We start from the raw sequence: 27,996 nt of genomic DNA, 5'->3' as shown, positions 1-27,996 counted from the left end.
CCTAATCACCTTTTAAACACATTTTGTCCCAGATTAAATGATAGAAGATTAAAACTCCTTTTAATCTTCCTCCCTTGACAAGTGGGATCTATATCCTCTCTCTCATTCTGGGTAGGCTGTGTGACATGGCTATCAACAGAACACGAAACATGATGTTGTACCAGTGTCCAGGCCCAGGCTGTTACAGACTAAGAGTTCCCACATTTCCTTTCTCTTGGAATGCCTGCCGAGGGGAGGCAGCTGCCATGTAAGAAGTCTAGCACTCTGATCTTGCTAATTATGGAGAAATGCTGGCCAGACCCAGAAATTCCAGCAATCCCTGCCCTGGCACTAGATAGAAGGGTCATTTTGAATGTCTTAGCCCCAGAAAATGATTGGGAGAAGAATGAAGGCCCCAAACATGTGGTCATAATGGAGATATCCCAGCTACCTCTAGCTGTTTGAATTAATCCAGTTGAAGATCAAGACTTTGTGGAGCACAGAAAAATAGAACTTGATATACCCTGACTAAATTCCTGACTCTCAGATTCATGAGGATAAAAAAAGTTGTTTTATGCCAGTGAGTTTTGGGGTCATTTGTTACTACTGGGAGAGGTAATCCTCCACCGTGGTCCCAACTGTCTCTGCACATTCTGGATAGGTTTGCTAAGAATGTCAGCTCTTGACAAATCTTAGAGGGACTATTTCTTATGGCTGGGTTTGCAGTTAGCCACTTTGAGGGATAAATAACAACTTCTTCTGTGTTAAAAAGTAGTCTCACTATAAAAGGGGCAAATTCCCCAAATTCACTGTTCCTTAGATGTGAAGCAAACTCATTCCCACAGCACCCACATAAATCCCTCCATGTTACCACTGTGACAAGTGTTGAGACCAAAAGAATTGACATAGTATTATGTCATTTTGCTTTCTGTAAATACTAGTGCTTGTCTCTGACTCAGGACTCTACCAGCATGCATGAAGCATCATTTTTTGCTTACAAGGTAAAAGCCCAAACCTTTTACAGTTCCTCACAGGTACAGAGTAAGAGGTACTGTCTTTTCTGTATTTTCTACCTTTTGCCTCATTGCATTTCATTTAAGTATTTTCTTCTTATCAAAATTCAAATTCACTAATTCTCTCTTCATTGTGGTCTTATTTGCAGTTAAAATCATTTCCAATAGACTATGCTATTTGAGGTTTTTTTCTCTTTTTGTGGGACCCTCACTAGTGGCCAGGGAATGAACCGGTGCTGCAGAGGCTGCAGGCAGTCTCGCAGCCCAGCGCTCAACTGCTGTGCCACCAGGGGAGGCCCTATTTTTGAGGTTTTTTTTTTTTTTAATTCTCAATTCTTTTTTTCCCACCAACACAATGTTTATTTATTTTAAAGTTCATATATAAGAATTACATTAAGATTCCATGTAGATACTTCTATTGTCTATTATTGCTCTTCAGTTTTATTACATTGTCTCCTTATGCCTTTTTAATTCAGTGTTTGATACTGCCTATGAAAAATTCAGAGATAATTTAAGACTCAGAGTAATGTTTAAAAATAATTTCACATGCAAATCAAAACTACCATGAGATACCATCTTACACCAGTGAGAATGGCACATATTAAAAAAACTAGCAACAACAAATGTTGGCGAGGGTGTGGAGAAAAAGGAACTCTTCTGCACTGTTGGTGGGAGTGCAAACTGGTCCAACCACTGTGGAAAGCTGTGTGGAGATTTCTGGACCTACTAAACATAGAGCTTCCATATGATCCAGCAATTCCACTCCTAGGTATTTACCCAAAGGACACAGAAACATCAATTCCAAAGAACACCTGCACCCCTATGTTTATAGCAGCACTGTTTACAATAGCTAAGCTTTGGAAACAACCCAAATGCCCAAAAATAGATGACTGGATCAAGAAGATGTGGTACATATATACCATGGAATATTACTCAGCATTCAAAAAAGATAAACACATGCAATTTGCTGCAACATGGATGGCGCTGGAAGGGATCATGCTCAGCGAAATAAGCCAGAAAGAAAAAGAAAAATACCGGATGGTCTCACTCATAGCAGGAATCTAGAAAACTTAAATAAGGGACCAGGAAAATGAATAACTATAAGAAAGTGAAAATCAAAATCAACAAAAAACTATGAACCAGAGACACTTTTAGGGGGGCGGGGGCGGGAGGGGAGGGATTGGGGTCAGAATGGGGGGGCTGCAATTGTATGGGGAATATAACAATAAAATTTATTATCTAAAAAAAAAAATAAAATAAAAATAATTTCACAGATGCCCCACAGAGGACCTGACAATCACCTGAAGACCCTTATATATCAAATATTTCGATATTACATGCAGGATAATGTCACCTTCCTCCAAAGAGTATTAAATTTACTTCTAGCAGGTGGCTAGATATACTAAAGTTACAGATCACATTAATCTAATCATTAATTGAGCTATGTCAAAACTGGTATTTATTTCTAAAGTATAGAACTTTGGAGTTCCAATTAAAGCAGAGAGGGCTGGTCAGGACCAACAACCCAAACCAGGTGGGCTATAAATACCTGTTTTAGTTTTTCTAGACTAAAATGTCAATGAAAATCTCTGCTCAGTTTCTCATCCACCTTTCCCAGAATCCGCAGATGCTACCAAGGATAAAAGTAGCCTGGAATGGTAGGCCCATCTCTCTGCCTTAATAACATTCTGATATATTCAGATACATGTTTTATATTTTGTACAGTTTTTCTAATTTTTAAAGTGGAGTGTTAATCCTAAATTATTTAGTCAACATTACCCAAAGGGAACTGCTTCATAACCAGATTTAATGTTTAATATTTAAGTGTTTTTTAGAAGTTGTTTTTTTCCCTGATTATTGGCCAGACCCAGAGGATGTTTTCAAAATAATCATTGTACAAAACTTCTTTAAAGGTGATGTGTATATTCAAATAACCAGAAAGAAACACCTTGTTAAACTATGAATGTCTTTATAAAATGTATTTACACAAAAATATTTTAAATGGAGTAATAGAGAGGCACCACTTGGAATAAAACAACTTTTCAAAAGTTTTTTTTTTTTAAAGAAGTTACTGAAATAATTTCACATTCAAATTAGAAAAAAGAAAAACTATCAGCTTTCATATTTTAATGCTTTGATTCAAATTGCCTTTAAATATTTACAAACATTATCTAAAAAGTGTCATTTATCAGACTTAGTACTTTTAAAACATTCCAAAGTAGTTTTTTCTTGTATTCATTTTCTCTTGGAAAATTACATAATTTTATTAAGATCTGAAGTTTACTGAATGTGTAATAGAGCATCAGTCAACACTTACCATGGAAAATACGAAAATCAATATATGGATGAGAACCTCTTCTTTCTGATTCAAATCCTGCTCGACTCCTTACCCGTACATCTCCTGGACAGAATAAAGCAAAGCACAAGTTTAGAAAGCCGTCATTTAAGAAGTTCCATACACCAGGGTCTCCCTGGTGGTGCAAAGGGTTAAGCACCGCACTGCGAAGCAATTTGCAGCCTCTGCAGCATAAGTTCGATCCCCAGCCAGCCAGGGAGCAACCCACATGGCGAGGCAGACCTCTCCTGTGTCACCCGCTGCTCCCCTCAGCAGTGTATTTCAGTCAGTCTGCCTGCTCTGTACTCCACTCTGTCTCTGGTGAATCCTCTTACCCCCTGCATCTCTGGCCTATACCCCAACTCTTATATACACAAATAAATCTTTTTTTTAAAAAAAAGAAGTTCCATACACCAAAGGTCTATGTGTAACCATATCCATGAGTAATGGGCCACCAATGACATACAGACAATAACTACTTAAGAGCTTATTTATTTGAAAGGTTTACAAATTTTCAGTACTGAGTTCTGAAGCTAGATAATTTCTTTTTAAATTCCAACCCTACAGTAATTCTTATGCTCTACATTTAAAATCATTGGAAAGATGACTCAGATGTACTATAGTCAAACCTAATATCTTATTACTCATGTTAAGTTAAAAAAATTCTCAGCATACAGTGAAATAAGCCAAAAAGAAAAAGAAAAATACCGGATGGTCTCACTCATAGCAGGAATCTAGAAAACTTAAATAAGGGACCAGGAAAATGAATAACTATAAGTGAAAATCAAAATCAACAAAAAACTATGAACCAGAGACACTTTTTGGGGGGTGGGGGGCGGGAGGGGAGGGATTGGGGTCAGAATGGGGGGGGTTGCAATTGTATGGGGAATATAAAAATAAAATTTATTATAAAAAAAAAAAGAAATGAGAGTAAAAGTTTGTTGACTTAAGCAAAAATACTCCAGTGTTAAGCTCACCCTAAAATGTCTGTATCTTTCTCTCATAAGTGTAAACATTTTCAAAATATTTTAGGTAAGGGAATACCATTTTTCTGATTAAATGATTATTTGGTAGGAGGCAGAAAAAAAAATTTTCAGCATAAAACATTAAAAAGCCACAATGGGGCCTCCCCGGTGGCGCAGCAGTTGAGCGCTGGGTTGCGAAGCTGCCCGCGGCCTCTGCGGCGCTGGTTCGATCCCCGGCTGCTCCCCGGCCACCGGAGGAGGGTCCCACATGGCGCGCGGACCTCTCCTGCCGCCCGCTGCTCCCCTCAGCAGTGTACCTCGGTCCTTCTGCCTGCTCTGCTCCCCGCTCTGGCTCTGGTGAATTCTCTCACCCTCCCGCACTTCTGACTGTACCCAGTGCATGTATAAACAAAACAAACAAACAAAACATATAAAGAAAGAAAGAAAACATGCCTCTATAAAAAAAAAAAAAAAAAAAAAAGAATTAAAAAAAAAAAAAATAAAAATAAAAAGCCACAATGAAAAAAAGCAAGCATTTATTTAGTTTCTACTGTCTGCCAAACACTGTACTACAGCTATAAGGGAAAGAAAATACATTACCTATTCTCAAAAGCAGCTGACAATTTAAAAAATATACAGAAAATTAAGATGGTAAATTTTGCCTTAAATGTTAACTTTGATCAATCTTTTCTCATTGACAGCAGGTATATAAGGCCTTCAGTTGGGTATAAAAACTTAGTGTTTATAAGCTCATTTGTTTCCATGTGTCCAAATGACTTTCAGATTTACTCCTCTAGCAACATAACCACTACAAGCACATTCCAGGAACTTTTTTGTGCCTTACAGCCATTATTAAATTTTCTTAACCAACTGTGATAGAAATCTTAATCCCTATTTTACAGATACAGAAACAGACAGAGAATTTAAGTAACATGCTTATGCCACAAAGGTAGTATAAAGAGGAGAGTTAGGCTCTAAATCTTTGGAGTTCTGTAGGCTACAAAAATAACATTCTTTCAAATATACCTTCCCACCTTCAACGTTTATAACTTTTAAGTTTTCAGCCCTTATATCTGTATTCTTGCAGTCTGCTTGCCTGGAAGGCTCTCCTGCTTATTGTTTCTCTCTATTATGTCATCATTTCCTTCATGGCTCATTTCATCTATCATGAGTCCATCTCAATTAAAAAAAAAAAATCACTTCTTTCATGTAGTGATTCCTCCACTCTGCAAAAGTTGTTTACTGAGCACACAGAAACTGTCAGACCCTGGAAATCCAGCAGAGAGCAAAACACATAAATTGCTTGTCATCATGAAGCTTATCTTTTTGTGCGGTGTGACAAATAATAAAACAAATAATCTCATTCTATGGAAGATGGTAAGGAGTAACATGGAGAAAACCAATACAAGGTAAAAGAAAGTTAGGGAAGAGTCAGGGAGGGGTGTTTCATTTGTGTGGTCTGGGACAACCTTACTGAAAAAGAGGTATTTGTGCAGGGATCTGAAGAAAGAGCTTTCCAGGTATGAGGAAGAGCAAGTACAAATACCCTGAAATGGATGCAAGCTTAGTATGTCCAAGAACAAGCAAGAAGGCAGCATGGTTGGAGTGAGGTGAGTGAGGGGATGTGGTGGAAGTAGCAGGGCCAGATCATGTTGGACCCTAATGGGTCATTATAAAAGCTTTGGATACAGCACTCCTGCTTGCCTGTGACCATACAAGTGCCTCTTTCTTTTTCCATTCCCTAATAAATCTGTCCTTTTGAAATGTAAAAAAACCAAAAACAACCCCCCCCCCCCCGCCGCCCCCCTACACACCTTGGCTGTTACTCTGAGATAGAAAACCACTGGAGAATTCTGAACAGAAGCATGAGATAATTTACATCTAAATAGGTTCAATCTGTCTGCATGGACTAGAACCCAGTAGAAGCACATAAGCAGATACAAGGGAAACCATTAAGGAGAAATGCAAAAATAAGCAAGGCAATAATAAACAAGGCTTGAGGGGGGAGGGATATATGGTGACATATTGATCAAGGGATACAAAATTTCAGTTATGCAAGATATTGTTCTGGTGATCTTTTTTTTTTAATATTTATTTTTTATTTATACAGTAGCCGGGGTGCAGGCCGGAGACACAGGAGGGTGAGAGGACTCACCAGAGACGGCAAGGAGCAGAAGAGGCAGATAGATCAAAAGCACTGCTGAGGGAAGCAGGGGAGAGGTCTGCTGTGCCAACTGGGAATCTCCCTGGCTGGCTGGGAATAGAACCCGCTCTGCAGAGGCTGCGGACAGCCTCACAGCACGGTGCTCAACCTGCTGGGCCACCAGGGAGGCCCTAAGTTCTGGTGATCTAATTAGCAACAATGTGGCTAAGAGTTAATAACTACAGTTAGGTCAAGATGATAATATGATAGGAGTGATGAAATTCTGGATATGCTTTGAAGGTATCAGTCAAGAGGATTTGCTGTAGTGTGTAAGAAATAAGAGCTTAACTATTCTAAAGTTTTTTATCTGACAACCAAAAGAATGGATTTACATTTTCTGTGACAGTAAAAGACTGCAAAATCAAGAGACTTGGGATATACAAATCTTTTAATAGTCATGTTAAATGTGATGAACCAATGATATGCATTCATGTGCACATGCTTCAGAGTTAAACATGAGTCTAAAGAAATATATTTTTTGTTTTAAATTATATTTAGTGAGCTAACACTTCACATGTTTTAGGGGTACAAAGTTCACACCTCTATATAAATGTATGTTATCAAACCATGCCCCCTACCAAAGTCCCAACGTTCTACACTTTCATCCATTGGGTCTCCTTCCCCCTTTGTTTCCCACTTTTCCTCCCCTTCTGGTAGCCACAGTTCTGTAATCATATTTCAAGGGCTTGTTTTTGTGTTCCTTTGCTTTGTTTCTTTATATTCCACAGGAGTGAATTCTTCTAGTATTTGTCTTCTTCCTTCTACTTACTTCACTTAGCATAATCCCCTCCACTTCTGTTCATGTTGCTGCAAATGTCTACTTTTTTTTTAATAGCTGAGCAGTATTCCATGTATCTATATACCGCATCTTTCTTAATCCACTCATCTGTCTTTGGGCATGTTTCCACAGGTTGGCTATTGTAAATATTGCTGAAATGTACATAGGAGTGCATATACCCCTTGAATTAGTGTTTCTGTTTTCTTCCAGTAGATATTTGGGAGTGGGGTTTTGTATCACATGGATCTATTTTAATATTTTGAGAAGCTTCCACTGTGTTTTTCCATAGAAGATAGACTAATCTATTTTCCTTCCTGCAAAATATCAGGGTTCTTTGTTCTCCACACCTTCTTTATTCTCCACACCCTCACCAGTAATCTGGTCTTTTTGATATGGGCCATTCTCACAGGTGTAAAGCAGTATCTTATTGTGGTTTTGACTTGTGTTTCCCTGATAATATGTGAACATTTTTTTCCAAGTGCTTATTGGTAATCTGCATGGTTTTTTTTGGAGAAGTGTCTTTAGTTCCATTGCCCACTTTTGACTGGGTTGTTTTCTTTCTGTTGAGCTGTGTGAGTTCTTTGTACATGCTAAATATTAACCCCTTGTTGTATGAATGTGAAAATATTTTCTCCTATTCAGTAGGGTGCCTTTCTAATGGTAGTTTCTTTTGCTGTGCATAAGTTTTTGCTTTTGTTTTTAAAGATTTATTTATGCATACAAGAACTGGGGTACAGGCCAAAGATGGGGGGGTGAGAGGATTCACCAGAGTCACAGTGGGGAGGAGAAAAGGCAGATCTACTGAAATACACTGCTGAGGGGAGCAGTGGGCGAGAAAGGAGAGGTCTGCTGCACCATGTGGGTAGCTCCCTGGCTGGGGATCGAACTCATGCTGCAGTGGCTGCAGATAGCTCCATAGGTTGAGTCTTAACCCCGTGCACCACTAGAGAGACCCTGTGCAGAAGATTTTTAATTTGATGTAGTCCCATTTGTTTATTTTTGCTTATTTCCCTTGCCACTGTAATCAAGTTCTCAAAGACTTCACTGAAGCCAATGTGAACATTTTGCTTTTGTTTTATTCTGTTATTTTATTGCTTTAGGCTTTATACTCAAGTCTTTCAATTTTTCATTAATTTGTAATTGTAGATATGGCATGAGATAGTGGCCTAGTTCATTTGAGTTTTAGGAGTAAATCCTGAGTATGCACATAGAGCGATGAATAAAAAGGCTGAACATTTGTGGGAGGAAAATATGTACTAGAGCAGATTAACAAAGGCAAATAAGATACACAAGGTAAATTGAGGGGGGAAAAGAGCAAAAACAAGGCATTGGAAAACACTTAGGCTTTAGAGTATGAAAAGAAATTAGTGAAAGAGGCAAAGAAAAGACAGTACTTAAAGAATAAGATTGGCTCAGTATCAAAGCTGAGATTTTGAGCAAGAAGGAAGAAGTCATGGAAGACTTCTCTAAGAATCGATAAGTAAATTTGCCTATTACAATCTTAGTAGTACATTTTTAATAGTATGAATTAAAGTGCCAGGGATGAAGGAGCATGGGAATGAAGAGAGAGATCTAGCGAAGAGTGAAAGAAAACCATACATATATGCACATATATATTCATTTTATCTTGTAAACTTGAATAATGCATTAAAAATTTAAGAAGCAGGACTAGAAGACAAATGATTTTCCTTGCCAACTAAGTTACAGCAAAAATACATCCAGTGACAGGATTATCTGATCAGGTATTTCATGGTCTCATCTTTGTTCATATCAGCATGGACATCTTTAGTATTTAGCAACTCTACAAATCTAAAACTCTTTTTTAATTTTATTTTTTTAATTTAAAAAAATTTTTTACATCATTGTTCATTTTTAAACAATATTTGCTTCCCCCTCACTCCCTCAGGAGTAGTCCCCATAGAGTTTCCTTCATCAATGCACCCGTGCACCATCACCTCAGTCCCCTGTGCTCCTCCCTCACTCTCTCCCTCCCTCTGATCCCTCTCCCTCCTCCTCCCCTGCAGTATTTTTATGAAGAATATGCACACAATTTTAAATTATACCAATGACAGAGTTCTGTTAAGACAGATACTTTCAATTACCTACAACTCTAAGTTGTAGGTCACATTGCATTCAATACTGGTTTTTCAACTGTAAGCCTCAAAGTAAAATTATTTCTGCTGCAAACACTGATGAAAAGCTACCTAACAAAAGATCTCTCAGTCACAAGTAATAATAAATGAAATTAAATGACACTGATAATAAATAATGCTTACCTAGCATACGAATGTACAATGCGGTCTGATCAGAACTGTCATAGGAAATTGCGCCACGCCTCTAGGAAAAAAAAAACAAGCATTTTTTTAATGCATGATGAGTAAATGTCATCTAATATCCAATTCAACAAACATGTATCTATTGTTTTTGAAAGACTGTGCAAGAGAAATTAGATATGGTATCTATTCTTGAAATCTCTAGTCCTGAAGAAGAATTACAATATATCATGGTTAAGCATTACCATAAACATAGTTAGGAACATGCAGTAGGGTAGAATTTAACCTGATGGAGTAAGTCACACAAATCCATGTGAGGAAAGGCTTTCTGCAGGGGTAGACACAACTAAAGAAGAGATATGATCCAAGTACTATACTTAAAAGAATGAGTAGGGAGGCAAACAAGAATCATTAGACTTGTGAAGAAATCTATTATCTAGAAACAAAGAACAAAATGAAAACCAAATGGCCCAAAGGTTACAAAATGTGAGAATTTTAAAATACATTATTAGAGTAATTAGAGATCTGAGAATACACTGGTTCTACAGAACAAAAATATGGGGCCACTGAAAGATTTAAAATTACATTTCATAATTAAAATATATAAAAATTTATCTTGCATCATTATCAATAGTCCCAAACTGCAAACAGCCTAAATGTCATCAATTAATGAATGGCTAAACATGGTATATCCATACAAAGGAATAATATCTATACATAAAAAGGAATGAAATAATGGGCCTCCCCGGTGGCGCAGCGGTTGAGTGCTGGGTTGCGAAGCTGCCCGCAGCCTCTCCAGCGCCGGTTCGATCCCCGGCCACCGGGCGAGGGTCCCACATGGCATGCAGACCTCTCCTGCCGCCCGCCAGTCCCCTCAGCAGTGTATTTCGTCACTCTGCCTGCTCTGCTCTCCCCTCTGGCTCTGGTGAATTCTCTCACCCTCCCGCGCATCTGACTGTACCCAGTGCTTGTATAAATAAATAATCTTTTTTTTTTTTTAAAAAGGAATGAAGTAATGATATATGCTACAACATGCATTATCCTTGAGAACACTGTGTTGAAAGTACCACAGTGTATGCCACTAAAATAAAATGTCCAAAACAGGCAAATCCATAGGAATAAAAAGTATATTGGTGATTGCTACAAATTTGAGGGAAATGGGGAATAAAACCCAATGGGTATTAGTATTAATTAGAATTAACTGTAGCAATGATTGTACAACTCTGAACATACTAAAAATTATTGGATTGTGCCCTTCACATGGATAAACTGTACAGTATGTTAATTATATCTCAATTCAAGTTTTATATTAAAAATTGAAACTATTATTACTAAAACAAAAATATTTATAAGACCTAAAACACCCTCAGCAAGTTCTGCTAACTCTACCTTTCTCCATCTATATCTCAATTTCTTCATTCTGTCTCAGGCAACATCTCTCACCTGTATCCCTGCAATGATTTTCCTGCTGCATCTCTTGGCTCCCAGCCTACTCTTTTTTTTTTTTTTTTAAATAGAGGCATGTTTTATTTATTTATTTGTTTATACATGCACTGGGTACAGTCAGAAGCGCGGGAGGGTGAGAGAATTCACCAGAGCCAGAGCGGGGAGCAGAGCAGGCAGAAGGACCGAAGCACACTGCTGAGGGGAGCAGCGGGCGGCAGGAGAGGTCTGCGCGCTATGTGGGACCCTCCTCAGGTGGCTGGGGAGCAGCCGGGGATAGAACCGGCGCCGCAGAGGTCGCCGGCAGCTGCAGAGGTCGCTGGCAGCTTCGCAACCCAGCGCTCAACCACTGCGCCACCGGGAAGCCCTCCCAGCCTACTCTTTACATAGAAGCAAGAGTGAGCATTTTAGCCACTGTTTTAAATCCTCCAGTGTCTCCCCATTGTACATAAAATAAACTTAAAATTCAAAGCTCTGATTTCTAAAGGTCTCCATGATCTCCCTACTATTCATAAAATGAAAGGAAAAAAGAGTGTCTTATAAGATTAGAAATTATAAAGTGATAATAGTGTGGTAAGACATACAACTCACAAGGACGTGATAAACTGAAAAATAGAAAAGATGCTTGACTTCATGAGCAAAAGAGATGTACAATAAAACAAGAGATCACATTTACATATTGGATTAATGATCTTCCCTCTCAAAATTCTGGCATGAGATTTACAACTCAACACACTAGAACAAATGTCATGGAAAAAATATTTTTTTACTACTATTGTAAAGAAAATTTACTTTCTGTAAAGTCTTTACTGCCTGGATTCAGTATGCAAAACAAATCCTCAGTGATTGCCTCTAGGAAGACTGAGGGATAGAGAGGTAGGAGGAAAAGCTTTTAATGTTTATCTTCTGAATTTCACATGCCATTATATAATTATAAAAAATTAAAAGAATATACTACAAAGAAATCCATGAAGAAAAACAATCTCAAATACTAAGGAACTAAATGTTTCATGGTAGCAGTCACTGTAATCACTTGGTATTAAAAGACACCACTCACACCTGCTATTCCAATCTCTCCAAGACATGTAGCTTATTAGATTACAGGCCTCCCCTTAATACAATATTAGGGGAAAACCTAGTAAATTGGAGAGCACATACGTGGAAATAAATATTTCTATCAACCAAATCATATCAATGAAACTAGAGATATTATATAACAGCTTGTTATTGTGCATACCTACAACCTGCTAGTGTCCAGTAACAACTTGGCAAACAGCTTTTTATTTTTTTAAAAATATTTATTTGTTTATTTATTTATACAAGCACTGGGTAGAGTCAGAAGCGCGGGAGGGTGAGAGAATTCACCAGAGCCAGAGCGGGGAGCAGAGCAGGCAGAAGGACCGAAGTACACTGCTGAGGGGAGCAGCGGGCGGCAGGAGAGGTCTGCGCGCCATGTGGGACCCTCCTCCGGTGGCCGGGGAGCAGCTGGGGATCGAACTGGTGCTGCAGAGGCCGAGGGCAGCTTCACAACCCAGCGCTCAACCGCTGCACCACCGGGGAGGCCCGCAAACAGCTTTTTAAAACATTAACCTAATATCTCTAACAGTCCTTTTTCTGAAGAATGTTGGAATACTATATTTAGTGTAGAAAGGGTATTTACTAAAACAATAACTAATTAGAAATGCAAAAATCATTTATTACTTCACTTATTAAGGACTGAGAAAGACTACAAACATCAACTCTTAAAATATGTCAAAAATTGACAAATGGACATAACCTAGATTATCCTACAACTACGATATACTAAATTTATTTTAAGGTAATCATTTTAGATTTATTTATAGAGGAGGTAATTTTAAGTATTAAAGTGGTAGGGCCTGTATAACTAATCATGAAAAACTGAAAAAAGGGTAGAATTTAATTTCAAATATATAATAAGTTACATAGGAATATATTGAAAACATTCAAGTTATTCTATTCATTAAAGATTTAAGTAAGTCTGGTCCACAAATACCTTAAATGTTATACTAAATCAAAAGACATAACTCTTATGAAATAAATTCAAATGAGACAATTTTCTAAAATATAGACTTTAAAATATCTATCTGAATGCATCAATATTTCCCAAGTGAAAGTTATTCATTTATCTCCTGAGAGATCAAGATTAAAACAAACATTATTAAATTCTCTTACTAAGCAATCTAAGTAGGATAATCTGAAAAGTAACCTGTGTTAGAGAAATATACATAAATTGTGAACTGCAAAAATTTTTTTATTTTCATGTTATAATGGTTATTTTTCTTCAATTATATATGCTTTATGCACTAACAGCAGCACAGATGTTACATGATTTTTTAAGATTGTCATTTTAAAAGTCATACTAGTAAAATTCTATTTTTAATAAAATTAGGAAAACAAAATTAATCAAAACCCTGTGTCACACTGTCAGTCATAAAACACTGAACTATCATCCACATTGCCACTTCATCTCACCAGTGAATGGAAATAACTGAGAAGCTTCTACTCGTGACTCTTCTAATTTAGCCATGCTGGGAACAGCTTGTAAAGCAAACTAGTATAGGTCAAAACATGGGCGAGGCCGAGCTAATCAGAAACTGACAGCTACAGCATAAACAAGTTAAACTGCAAGGTTCCAAAAGGATCCATGGCCACACAAACAGGAGTTCTGAGTGTCCTGTTAAGACACTCACCTGGAATCAGTCACTCTTCCACATAAGTTTTGACTTAAAAGGTTAAATGACAAAAGGTGTTTACAATATTAGTTAATACATAACTTTTTAAAGACAGATGTTTTCAAACTGAGCAAAGAATATTTTACGTGTCATTGTTTTTTTGTCTTGTTCAAGTTTTCCACTAAACTGATCTATTGTAAAGCATGTGTTCTCTTACATGGTAAAAGTAATAATATATATTAACTATCACTTTTTGAGTCCCTACTCTGTGCCAGAAAAATGTGCCAGGTGCTTTTATACAAAAATCTCATTTAACCCACACAGGGCCTGTATAAGGTAGGTTTTATTGGACCCATTTTGTAGTTTAACATACTGATGGTCAAAGGCTATCTCACCCCATTTATTTAGTAGCACTAAATAATTTTTGGGGTAACATTACCAAAAAAATTAACATATTATTCAAATATTATCTTTTCCATTACTCTTCTCTATGCAAACAATACATTTTTTAAAAAATCACAAACATTAGCAGTCTATGTCTAAAAACTTATGTTTTGGTGATAAAAAAGGAAAAAGTATCTGTAAACATCCACAATTCAACTCATGTAGTACTAATATTATCTTGACCTTTATTCAATAATGTGGTAAGCTAATCTTTTAAAAAACAATGAGTAAATAACTGTCAGTGCAACAAAATGCTTATAAAACAAGGATTTTAAAATTTTTGTACTTTTAAGATATTTCTTTAATCATTCACTAAGAAAACATGATCACTTCAAATAAAAGATAAGTATGCTTAAAATGTTATATTTAAATGTGAAACATTATGTATCAGGGATTAAAATCTTGCTTGAAAAAGAAATTTAGCTTTATTGAAGCTCTATGTTGCTTATTAAATAGCAGTAGCTTTACAAACTTAAAATTAATACTCTTCAATTTCTTAATACAGAAAGAATGCTGAATGGTAGGTGAAAGAATTATTTTTATGCAAATACAGATAAATTTTAAGTAATATTTTTAGTTTAGACTCATCTAAAGGGCAAATGATTAGCATCCCAGCAAACATTTCTCAAGTCTGATGTTTAGGATTCAATTTGAAAAACATACACAATCACATTACTTTTTTCCCCACCACACTGACTTAATTACAAGTCAGTCAAACAGTTTAGCAGCACAGGACCTTAGGAGAGGACACGATAGAGGATGGTATAAGTTTATAGCTGTTTAGAAATCTTTGATACTTTAAATATATTAGCATTAGTAAAGTCTATCTCCAAAGGAGACTGTTTAAGATATGTATAGCGAAAGCCTAATTTTGTGTAGTTATTTTAAAAGCTGAATTCCTTTAATCATAAAATTTTCTTTAAAGGAATGATACTGAGGAAAGCTACTTCAAAATTGCTGAATGATGCCAGAAAAAAGAATAAGGTGGGAGAAGAAAAAAATGTTACACACAGTACTTTTAAGCTTCAAATAGCTCTTTTAAACTTACAGCTCTTTTAATCAGAGAAATTTAAAACTAAAGCAAAACAAGAAATTTGATTATTTCATTCCAACCAAACTAATGATTAATGTCACAAGCCTAAAAATAAAGATGGCCTACCTTAGAGGCAATCCACTTGATAAGAACCAAGGCCAGACACCAGATCAGTGTAATTCCCATTGGATCACTCAAAAGCCCGCAACATAATCTTTCTCCTCTCCAGAGAGTAATGAGCAAGGAAGACTTGTTAGGCGTTTGATAACAACCAGCTGTCCCGAGACAGGAGAGGGGACACTGACTGCCTTGAACCTCAGGCAGCTGCCTTCAAACAAGGATCACCTGACTCCGCTGAGAATGCGCTGCCAGCAGACCTTCCTACCCAGCGCGTGCTTCATGTCACAACCCCAGAGTTGGGGTAGAACAGCATAAGGTTGGAAGAGGAAAGAAAAAAACTTTAGTGAAGGTCACCTAATAGTCTCACAAAAAATGTAGAGAGAAGAGGGTTCAGCTTAGCCCCGAACACTTCTAAAATCTTCACAGAATGCTTTGAAAACATTTCCTAAAAAAGTTTAGCAGTACTGAAAATTTCCTCATCTTGTGCACCAAGACCAACTTCACAGGTATAATGACCTGGCATTCAAAAATATCTAAGCAATTCATTCTATCTTTTCAACTGTTAACACTGAATTTGTTCAACTTTATTTCCTTTAGATCTAGATTACTTTTCGTATGTTAGACTTGCACAAGTGTTGTCTGAGCAATTTAACATAATTCAGTCATTTTGGATTTGAGAAAGGCCAGTCTAACATAGCATTTTCAAATAATTAAAAGCATGTTACTTCCAAGTCCTAATTACAATCTTATTGTACAATATGTCTCATTTTTCTCTGGGCTGTGAATGAACTCTATGGACAAAGTGTACCAACATTCATCCATGTTCAGGATCTCAGAAGCTATGAGGCTGTGAATCGCAAGCCTTTCATGAAAATAGCTACCAAACCCTGTGCTAGATGACAGGGACAGAATCTTCAAGTAAAGACAGATGATTCGCTCTCCTGCCCTTGTGAAGCTTACAGTTTAGCCACTTTACATTAATCAAAGGCTGCAAATAAACACGAAACTGCAACCATAACAAGTGTGAAAAGACTGCTACCGAGGGGCTACAGTGGGGCTACAGCAGGCCGGGGCTCGGTAGGAGGACACTTGCAAGACCACTCAGGTTCAGGGAACAAAATGGGATTTATTTAATAAATGGGGGAAATAAAGAGTTCTCAAGGCCACAAGTGACCAGCTATCTCACCCCAGGTTTTGTCCACAGTTTACAAAAGTTCTAAACAAGAAGCCGCTCATCTAAGAGAGCACTGTCCCATCAACCAGGGCCCGGACCTCACGGCAGTTGGGCCAGCAGTAGGCCAGGCCCCAACTCACCGCAGCTGGAGGCGCTACAGGCAGCCTGCAGCAAGTCTGAAGGTCAGGACGGACAGCACCAGAGGCAGCGCTGGACAATCAACAGCTCTCAAACAGTGACCCAGACACAGAGTGCCAGTCACCCATCAACAGTGCTGAGCAGCACTGCCAGTAGTGCCAGTGACTAGTAGGTGATATAAGATATGCTGGTGTTACAGCTCTTTGTGAATTATTGGCCCACACCAACAGCAGCTCTTTGGGCCACAAGGCCCGAAGCTTTTGGTGCTCCTTTCAGGCAGTGTCAGAACCAACCCAGAGGCAGGAGTGGCAGTCAGCCTCTGCAAAGCTCTTTGGCTTCTCTGTGAAGCTTTTTGGCTTTTCTTCCTTCGGAGGTTGGTTGCCAGATGCCGCTCTGTTCTTTGGAAGTCGGTACAGTGCTCCCTTCAAGAGTCTGAGAGACTCTTCTGAGAGCCCTCCTCAAGCATAGAGTAAGAAAGCGAGAGCGTACATCTGAGTTGGTCCCTGCCCTACCTTATATCTTCTTTTAGGGTCTCCCACCCACAAGTCTGATTGGACCATTTTCAATCTGATGGCTAATTGGACCATTTACCAACCAGCTCATAGCTCGCACCTGATGGGTCCGTTCTACGATCCAGGCACCAAACCCACGGGCCCCTCTACTGCCTGCAGCTTGAGGCAGCCACAAAGGTGGTGCTGGCTCAGTGGGGCCTATGCTCCTCCCTGCAGCCCTGAACCAGGGGCTGCATGCCCTGGGGCAGCATGGTATGGTCCGAGCAGGTCCACTGGTGGCAGGCAGTAAAATGCCCCCCATCCACTGCTGCCTGGACTGCTCACAAGTAGTGCTCTGGCGCTCAGCCCCAGAGCAGGGGAATCTCTGGTTTCAAGTGCAGTGGAGCTAGTTAAAAGGTGAGGGTCTTCTTCCAAGAATCCCTGAATGTGAGTAAGGTGAAATGAAGAGGCAAGAATACGAAGAGGACAGGAAGATGATCTGTACACACAGCTCCTTTATAACATGGAACACACAAAACCAAGCAGGGTAAGTAGGAGGGAAAGAACAACAGCAAAGGCTGTAATGCAGGATGAGGGCCAGAGTGGAGGCCCTGTGAATGATCTGTCTTTGTCTTAAAAGCTATTTCCAATCTACTGAAGAACTTCAGCAGGTTTTGGTCAAGTATAGTTAGGGGGGGTCGCAGTTGGATGGGCACTGAAGAGGCCACTGCAGCAGTCCAGGAGAAAGTCCATCCCCAATTATAGGGATGGAGATGCAGAGAAGTGAACTGGTTTGAGGATTTTTCAGTACATTCCAGGACTGTGTCATGCATTGCGGTTCATGGGGAGACAAAGTTGTTTTCATATCAACAGTACACAAATGATGGTTCTAAATATTTGAAAATAGTGCAAATGTTAATGCTATTTTCAGGGTCTCTACTATTCTCTGCAACCCAGTAATGTTCCAGCAACCAAACTCAAGAGGATGTCTAGCAATAGGATAGAGTGGGAGAATGTATATTAGCTCAAATTTCATGAGAATTTCTGGTCATCTGCAAGGGGTCGCATACTGGGCCAGTGGCTACATGGGCTTGCAGTCATAAATTCCATTCTAACCTGGGCTGCATACTCCAAATGAGCACACCAGGGCTACTTCTCATTTAAATACTTTCCTTGCAATCAGCTGCTAAAAAAGAATTTAGTCTGTAGAAGAAAATATAATAATGCTACGTTTGACACAGTTAATATTTTTATAAAATGTTTTTGGTCAACAATCTGCATTTTCTTTAAACCAAAAAGAAAAGGATTGAACAAGAGAAAAAGGACAGAATCAGAAATGAGACAGAGAAACACAGAAGTGAGCAAGCCTGAAAGTTCTCTTGTTTAAGTGAACTTCTGAAATTATTTCCACGATTTCAAAACTCTACTGGGTTTGAAGATAAGGACTTGGGTTTATTTCTGAGCTTCAATGCCAAGAGTGGCCCTAGTGAAGTCACTACCTCACTGAACCTTATTCTCACCCCCCTCACAGGAGTTAAGTAATATCTATAAAAGGTGGCCTAGCTCAGAGTTGGCTCTCAATAAATTTTAGCTAAATCAAATTAAATATTTAAGACCTAAGAATGATAAAAATTGAGTGTCACCTCAACTCTAGGCTTAACAATTCACAGTGGCCCATGAGGGGAACCTGCACCACTAGTTCCCTGGGACACCTTCTCTGGACCCTAGCAGGGCTGGGGTCTTGGCTTTCATTTTTATACTAATGCAGCGTTAGTTCTCTAACATGTTCCCCCACACCCTAGCATTCAATTTTTAAATATCCATTATAATGTCTGACGCCAAAATAAAGAGGGAAGAAACAAGCCTTTCAGATCAGAAAATTACCTATTTGTGTAAAAATAGGTATTGACTTTGTAATCACAGCTATTTCATTGTTAATGACACATATACACCACAAGAATGTTTCAAAAGTCTTAGGCAGTAAGTTTTTCTTAAAAGTACATCTAACTTTCTTAATGGCATGATCTTAATGACTCAGTTTTCTATTTTAAGATCATATATTTACTAATTTATCTTGACAAATAACAGGTTTCTCTTAATAGTAAAAAAAGTTCAGTAAGATGAAACAAGAACAAAAGTGGTTATCAATAAGTATAAACACTCCTCTATATAATCTTTATTTCTTAAATAATCCTCCTAAAAATCTTTCCAGAGTTAAATCATGCATATAAATCATGTCTACAAGGAAATAACTGCCTCTTTTAGACTAATAACAAATATGTTCTTTTACATTAACTTCCCCCCTATGTCTCAAGTCTTAGAGAAATGTAGAAAGGTGACACAAATCACTTAACTGTACTAAAAATTAATGCAAAGGATGCAGCTAAAACTGAATTTGGTACTGTAAGAAGAAAAAATGTTTTACTGTTCTGGGGCTTATAAACCTAATATCTGAAAAATTATTATATGCAGACCTCACTATTTTAGGACTGTAATCAATAGAAAGAAAAGGTATATGTCTTAGAGAAATAATCCAAGCACAAATTTTTATCCCTGGGGCTGTCTGCCACCCACAGGACACCTGTCAATCTTGGCAATAACTTTTAGCTCCCCATATAGAGACTCAGCATGTCTCTCTTGACCGAATTAGGCTAACCTCATCTGCATTGACATCAGAGTATATAATTCTGGAATCTCATGGACAGGAATAGCCTACCCCACAGTTCTTTATATAAATATAATGTCTGTAGAAAACTATAACCAAATTCATAATGTGAACACTAAAAAAAAAAACCCTCTAATTAAACTTTTACCATTTTGAATGCCAGCCAATTTTAATAACAATAAACCAGGGTAGGTATTTTGTTTCTTTTACTTCATACCAGGTTTTATTGTCTTCAATTGATGTGAATTTTAAGAGAGATGAAACTTACCAAAAAGTTAAGCTTTGATAACTAACAAAAATTGTTTTAAAACTATGGCAACATGGAGATTTTACCAATCAATTGAGACCTTTGTGTCATATTACTGTATAGTTCTGAATTTAGCATTCTGTTAATCATATCCTAGTACTGAATGACAATGAGCATGTGATTAGTCTTAGCAGGAAATAATAAAAACACCATGATATTTTACAAATATGAAAGTCCAGAAAACAACATCTTATGGTAGTAAAAGAACTTAAGAAATTTTCTTATGGATCCACTGTTTGTACTATTTAAAAAAAATATGTAGAAAAATGGAAGTGATCACAATTTCTAGAGGGAAGAAAGTAGCAGTGTAGATCCCAGAATTATGGAGTTTGGACTCAGAAAAGAAGCACACAATGTGTACATTCTTAAGTGCAAGGTTACCAGTATATTCTATGAGGGGAATATCAGAATCATGGGACACCTTAATTTCAAAAAAGCTTCAGAAATCTCCAATGATATCTTTAAGAACAAAACAGAGTATGTGAATCCCATACTACAGTTAAACAGACTTCTAGCCCACCAAATAAACATATCCCGAGATTAAGTACTTGAAACCAAACTAGTGGAATTCTAGAGGTCACCAACAAAACTCTACATTTGAACATGTCTTATTCCACAGTTTATTGATTAGGGTGCAGATCATATAAATGCATATCAAATCTGCAAAACAAAACACATTGTATGCATGTTTTCTTTAAAAATAACCTTGAAAAAGAAAGTATACATCTTGATATAAAATGAAAGAAGGTTTAAAAACAGTTTCCTTTAAAAAATAAAGGCAAGACTGTTTAAACTCTAAGTGAATAAGAGACAATAATAAAAGGCAATCTTAGGAGGCACCAATAGATAGGAATTAGATCAAGGATGCTCCATTATCCTCACTATAGACCCATTTATAAGAGTGAGTTCAGTTCTGAATATGACACTGGAAAATACATACATACATATTTTTTTTTTTTTTATAAATTTTATTGTTATATTCCCCATACAATTGCAGCCCCCCATTCTGACCCCAATCCCTCCCCTCCCGCCCCCGCCCCCCTAAAAGTGTCTCTGGTTCATAGTTTTTTGTTGATTTTGATTTTCACTTTCTTATAGTTATTCATTTTCCTGGTCCATTATTTAAGTTTTCTAGATTCCTGCTATGAGTGAGACCATCCGGTATTTTTCTTTTTCTTTTTGGCTTATTTCGCTGAGCACATACATACATATTTTAAACTGCAGATAAGAATAATAAAATGAATTGAGCTATCAGGCAATGAAATAAAAAGAGGGACAAATAGGTGTTAAACTTTTCTTGTATCAAATAATTGGAGGCTAGCTTTATTCTGTGAAATTACAGAAGGAAGAAGTAAGGCCAATAGGCAGAAGTTTGTGGAAAATAGAATTTGGTTCAATATTATTGTCTAAGAACTTTGTACAATCCATAAGAAAATTCCATAATTAGAACCATGTAAATTGAAAGGAGGTGTTTCAAACTAGCTTCTATCAAGGAGGTTGTGGGGCAGGCTAGAACAAATACCCTTCAAGGGCTTTGCCAATTCTAAGATTCCACAGTATAATATATAACTGACTCAATTTAATAATCAAAGGGGACTTTCTAAGAAATTACTGTTATTAAAAGCTCTTCAAGGGCCTCCCTGGTGGCGCAAAGGGTTAAGCACCACACTATGAAGCAATCTGCAGCCTCTGCAGCATGAGTTCAATCCCCGGCCAGCCAGGGAGCAACCCACATGGTGCAGCAGACCTCTCCTGTCTTGCCCGCTGCTCCCCTCAGCAGTGTACTTCGGTCAGTCTGCCTGTTCTGTTCCCCACTCTGTCTCTGGTGAATTCTCTCACCCCCCACACCTCTGGCCTGTACCCCAGCTCTTATATGCATAAACAAATAAATCTTTAAAAAAAAAAAAAAAGCTCTTCAATAAAAAATTCATTCACCACTACACCCCACAGGCCTAGCTATGCTGAATTCCTAAAGCTACTTGAACAACTAAATGGTCACTGGTATTTATCTTACAAGACAATTTTTTAAATGAGAACTATTTGTAGGTAAGGGAGAAAAAGTCACCTTCTGAACAGACTATAGCTTTTCAGTAAATATATATCAAAATATTTATAACAAAGCCACCAAAGACAAAAAAATACTAAACTCTAGAGAGATTAGACAGATTTTTAAAAGAAAATTGCTGAGTAAGAATGGCAATTGTTCTCCTCAATTCAGTAAAAGCACAAAAAATTTCTGAAGTTTACATGGCACACTGAAATGAATGAGCACTATTTCATCTCACATAAAGAATTTCAATGGAGAGAGAAAACAAAGAGATTATGAGATTGCCAGTGTGAAGTAAGGAGGATTTAATGTAAAAAAGACAAAATCCTTGTCCTCGCACAGCTAAGATTTTTGTGAGGGGCCACTAACAATCACCACAACAAGTCATTACAATTACAAACAAGTGTAAGATGCTATGAGTACCAACTATGACACCTAACCCATGATTCTGTAGTGTCAAGGAAGATAACTAGGAAAAGGTGGCATGTAATCTGACCCTTAAATGATGCAAAGAATTTGTCACATAGGAGGCAAGGAAAAGATCTTCAGGCAGAAAAAGCAGTATGTGCAAGTATCAGAAGTAAGCAAAATCAATGTCAACTAATAACATGAACAAGGGTTAAGAAATGACAGGTCTGGTACTGGACTAGCCTTCCCATCATGAATAACTAGAAAGAGGTTTTCTATATGAAACACTGTTTTCAGATGTTAAACAAGTAGTATAGGACTTTGATTCCTGCGGGAAGAGGGTAAAACACAGCAAGCCCTATACTTGCCCAGGCTTTTTCTTGAAGGGTAGCTACCAAACACAAGAGCACTGCAAAGTAACCCTGCTAGAGCACATCAGTCTCACACAGCTAAGGACACAGAGACTGGAATTCAGGGAGGCTGAGGCATTGAGAATTTGCTCAGCTAAGTGCCAGAGAGGATGAGCTGTGAAGATAATAGGCTCCAAAAATCTGAAAGTGGGTCCCATGAATCTTTGGCTGAATACTAAACTGAGCATGGGTAAGATGAGGCCGCCTAAGACAAAGAAAAGAGTAACTACAAGGAAAAAAACAACTATAGGGGAGTTGGAAGACATCTTAAGAGTTCTCATAGGACCTGGAACATCTAGAGACCCCAGAAATGTCATACCTTAGAACGGCAAAACTAGTCCATTCAATGCAGAGAGTTCTGTTGGACAGCACTGTTCTAGACCCACAGTAACAAAGCTTATACTATTCCTAAAAGGGTCAGGCTGATTCACTATGTAATTAAATTACATAGTTTTTAAAAGTTGACAAATCAAAAATTACAAATTAGGAGAATAAACAAGAAAATGTAACTCCAAACCAGGACAGGGGGGTGTGGGAAGACAATTAAAAAGAAAACAAAAGCAATCAAGATTCTGGAATTAGTATACAAGGACTTACTATACAATAAAAGGTCAAAAAGCTTTTCTATTAAGATCAGTAACAAGACAAGGCTACCCACTTCCACCACAGCACTGTAAGTCCTGGTCAGCACAATCAGATAAGAAAAAGAAATAAAAGATGTCAGAATTGAAAACAAAGATATAAAAATATGTCTATAGATGACATGATTTTATATATAGAACATCCTAAAGACTCCACCAAAATACTTTCAGATTATAATCTATGATATGAATTCAGTAAAGTGCAGGATACAAAATAAATATATAAAAATCAGTAGCATTTTTACAGACTAAACAAATTCTCTGAAAAAGAAATACAGAAAATGATAGCATTTACATAAGTATCACAGGTAATAAAATAGTAGGGAGTGAATTTAACCAAGGATGTGAAGGATCACTACACTGAAAACTATTAAGATACTGATAAAAGTAATTGAAGATAACACAAATAAATGAAAAGATATCTTATGCTTATAGATAAGAAGAATTAATACAGTTAAAATGTCCATATTACCCAAAGCCATGTATAGATTAAATACAACCCCTATCAAGATTTCAATGATTTTTTTATAGAAGTAGAAAAAAAAATTCTAAAATTTGTATGGAATCACAAGAGATTATGAAAAGCTAAAACAACACTGAGAACAACAAACAAAAGCAGCAGGCATCACACTTTCTGATTTGAAGTAATCAAAACAGCACAGTACTGACATAAAAATGGGTAAACAGACCAATGAAATACAACTGAGCACCCAGAAATAAACCCATGCATATATGGTCAACTGATACTTGATGGGAACCCAAGAATATTCAATGGAGAAAAGACATTCTCCTTAATAATGGTGCTTGGAAAGCTGGACATTCACATGTGAAAATATGAAAATAGACCCTGTCTTACACACTTTACAAAAATTAACTTGAAATGAATCAGAGACTTGAATGTAAGACCTGAAATAAAAAATCTCCCAGAAGAAAACACAGAAAAATGCTCCTTGAAATCAATATTAGCAATAACTTTTTGGATATGATATCTAAAACACAAGAAACAAAATCAGAATTAAATAACTATAACTACATAGAACTAAATAAATGAACATCAACAACACAAAAGACAACAGAATAGAAAAAACATTTGCACATATAACTGATGAGAGATTAACATCCAAAATACTTAAAGAATGCAATGGCAAAATAGTCAAACAATCCAATAAATGAATGAGCAAGGGACCTAAACAGACATTTTTCCAAAGAAGATATATGAATAAACAAGTCTATGAAAAGTTGTTCACCATCACTGATCATTGGGGAAATGCAATCAAAACCACAGAGATAATCACCTGTGTCAGAGATTTCTGCACTGCAATGTTCACAGTGTGTTACTGAGAATATCCAAGACACAGAAAACAGACTAAGTGTCCACCAAGGAATAAATGGATAAAGAAATTGTGAGGAACAACACACATACACACATGCACAAGCACACATACAGCAATACTATTCAGCCATAAAAATGGCTGATGGATGTTGCAAACATCTATTTGCAACAATATGAATAAACCTTATGGGCATTATGCTAAATGAAATAAATCAGATAAAGACAAATATTGCATGATATCACTTAAATGTGGAATCTGAAAAAAACAAGCTCATAAAGAGATCAGATTTATTGCAGGGGGGGAATAGTAAAGGGAAGGGAAAATGGACGAAGGTGGTCAAAAGAGAAATAAGTACATGGCACATATGTATGATGATGTATGACAATGTGACTAAAATTAATACTCTTGTTTGGTATTATGAAAATTGTTAAGAGAATGAACGCTAAGAGGTCTCATCATCTGAGAAAATTATTTGTTCTTGTTTCTTTTACCTTTGTTAATGTTAACCAAATTTATTGTGATCATTTTACAATATATGTAAGTGAAAGTATTATACTATACACCTTATTAGTGCTGTATGTCAATTATAACTGAAGAAAACGGAAAAAGAAAAAATTACTGTAAATATATTCCAAGATTTAAAGGAAAACATGAACACAATAAAATGAATTGCAACTTAAAAAAAATGGATCCCATCTATAACTCAAAAATACAGTATCTAAAATTAAAAATTCACTGTTGAGTTCAACAGCATACTAAACACTGTAGGAGAGCAACAAAATTGGGCCTCCCCTAGAGGTCCAGGTGGTTGATTGCCAAGCTGTGAATCTGTCTGCAGCCTCTGCAGCGCTGGTTTGAAACCCAGCTGGCCGGCGAGGGTCCCACATGGCGTAGAAGACCTCTCCTGTCTCGCCCGCTGCTCCCCTCAGCAGTGTATTTTGTCAGTCTGCCTGTTCTGTTCCCTGCTCTGTCCCTGGTGAATCCTCTCACCCTCCCGTGCATCTGGCCTGTACCCCGGTTATTGTATAAAAATAAATAAATCTAAGGGGCGGAGCAACATGGCGGCAAGGAGACGCTGCGAGTAAGATCTCCCATTTAAAAAAGTTAATAGGGAGGAAAAGCGGCAGGTCCCAGTGAGAACTGGGACACGGAAGATAAACGAGTGACTCCAGCAAACTGCCCAAAGAAGAAAGTTGCCATAAAAGAGGACCAGAAGGGAGGGAAGCGCAGAACCCTGCTCCCCTCCCCCGCCCACAAAGTCGGCACTCTCCGACCGGCAGAGAGGAGGGAAACAACAAACCAAAACGGCCAACAAGAAAAACGGACGCAGCAAGTGGGACTCTGAGTGGAAAGAAACTATTGCAGCCACCACACCCCGTGAACGGGAGCTGAGGCGAACCCTGCAGGATTCGCCGCGGCGGTGAGCGAACGGCTCTGGGCACCATTAGAGAAGAACAAAGACCCCGGGAGACGCGCACACAGCCCAGGCTGCCGGTAAGCTTGCGCGGAAAGTGGCGCGCTCGGCGCGCTTGAAAAGCAAGTGCAGACCAGGATCCCGGCTGCCCAGGTCCCCGCGCCTGCGACCTAGGCTTGGGAGACGACCTAGGCTTGCGGGGAGAAGCTCGGAGATCCTCACTGAGGTGAAGGTCCCTCCCTGAGTAAGCAGGAACCAGGCGCCCAGGCACGGGAGCGGTGCAAAAGGCGCCATTCCCGCGCCACTGAACTGGGCTACAGCCCTCGTCCTGGAACTGAGGGCTTTGGAACTGAGACCCGGGGCACGAAATTAGGGGCGTGGGTTCCCCACGACGGTGGGGCACAAGGCAGACACAGCACCCCAAAGCCGTTGAGGTGTACCCTACCATCCCCGCTCTGCTCCCTGTCCCACGGGGTGGAAAATCAGCTCCCCAAGGGCTCTAGGAGAGATCTCTGGCGCCACCTAGCGACTTGAAGCCAGCACAGGCTCCTGAAGGAGCTAGTGGCCAGCTGGGGAGTTAGCCCACACCCGGCCCCTTCCGAACAAGTAGTCTGAGCCCACAGGGAGAGCGAGCACCCACAGCCGGGGCAGACCAGGCACGCAGAAGAGTGTGCCTGACACCTTACACGCAGGGAGTGTGTCCCACATCACCATTTTAGAACAGGGACATTTCTTCAGTAAAGACTACCTGCAGAAGGCTTCCTCAGGAGCCAGAGGTGAGCGGGGGAAGTTCGCCCACGCCAGACCCCCTCTGGCCTGCAGTCCAAGCCCAGAGGGGGAGCAGGAACCCACCGCCGGGGCAGACCAGGCGCACAGGGGAGTGTGTCCCCACATCGACATTTTAGGACAGGGACCTTTCTCCAATAAAGACTGCTTGAAACTGACAGATGACTCCTGGAGGAACCAGAGGGGAGCAGAGAAGCTCACCCAAGATGCCGGCCAGTCCCAACTACACAGTGTCCCAACGCATACGGCAAATTAGAAAACAGACAGTAGGGAGGAGAAGAACCACACGCAACCTAGCAACTCTCCAGAGAAAAAGCACACCACAAAAAGAAAACCAGCCCTCAGATTGCAACGACAGTAACTTGGAAGAACTTCTGAGCCTTCCAGAAAGAGAATTTAAAATTGCCGTGATTAAAAAACTGACAGAAGTCATAAAGGAAAACAATGATAAGGGAAAAATAATCAACGATCAGAAGAATGAAATTGAGTCCCTAAAGAGGGAAGTAAAAGAAATGCAGGAGATCAAAGAATTAGTGGAAGAACTAAAGAATTCTGGGAAAAGCAATGAAAGCAGAATTGATGAAATGGAAGAACGAATAAGTGCTCTTGAAGACACAGAAATAAAAAGAACCAAAACAGAAAAGGAAAGAGAAGTACGAAGGAAAAAGAATGAAGAAAGACTTCGGGAACTATCTGACTCCATGAGGAAAGGAAATATAAGAGTTATAGGAATACCAGAAGGAGAGGAGAGAGAAGTAGGAACAGAGAAAATATTCAAAGAGATAATTGAAGAGAACTTCCCAAATGTGAAGAAGGAGCTGAAAATTGATATACAAGAAGCAAGAAGAACACCAAACTTCCACGACGAAAGGAAAAATACAGCAAGACACATAATAGTAAAG

General features: G+C 38.5%; 1 protein-coding gene across 2 annotated transcripts in view; it reads right to left on the bottom strand.

The window, feature by feature from the left end:
• The window catches only part of PDE7A (phosphodiesterase 7A), a gene marked incomplete at both ends in the record, with an annotated part of 95,022 nt that overhangs the window by 36,856 nt on the left and 30,170 nt on the right, over window positions 1-27,996 (bottom strand). The window contains 3 exons of one of the 2 annotated variants that reach the window (XM_084229648.1): window positions 3,310-3,393; window positions 9,550-9,610; window positions 15,286-15,345. In XM_084229648.1, coding sequence (XP_084085774.1) covers window positions 3,310-3,393; window positions 9,550-9,610; window positions 15,286-15,345 — 205 coding nt within the window. Of the gene's footprint in view, window positions 1-3,309; window positions 3,394-9,549; window positions 9,611-15,285; window positions 15,346-27,996 lie in introns of those variants that run through there. The other variant, XM_084229647.1, reaches the window with a different exon arrangement.

The sequence above is a fragment of the Talpa europaea genome, assembly GCF_964194135.1.
Source record: "Talpa europaea genome assembly, chromosome: 3".
Classification (NCBI taxonomy): Eukaryota; Metazoa; Chordata; class Mammalia; order Eulipotyphla; family Talpidae; genus Talpa; species Talpa europaea.
This window is presented reverse-complemented; position numbering and strand designations above follow the sequence as displayed.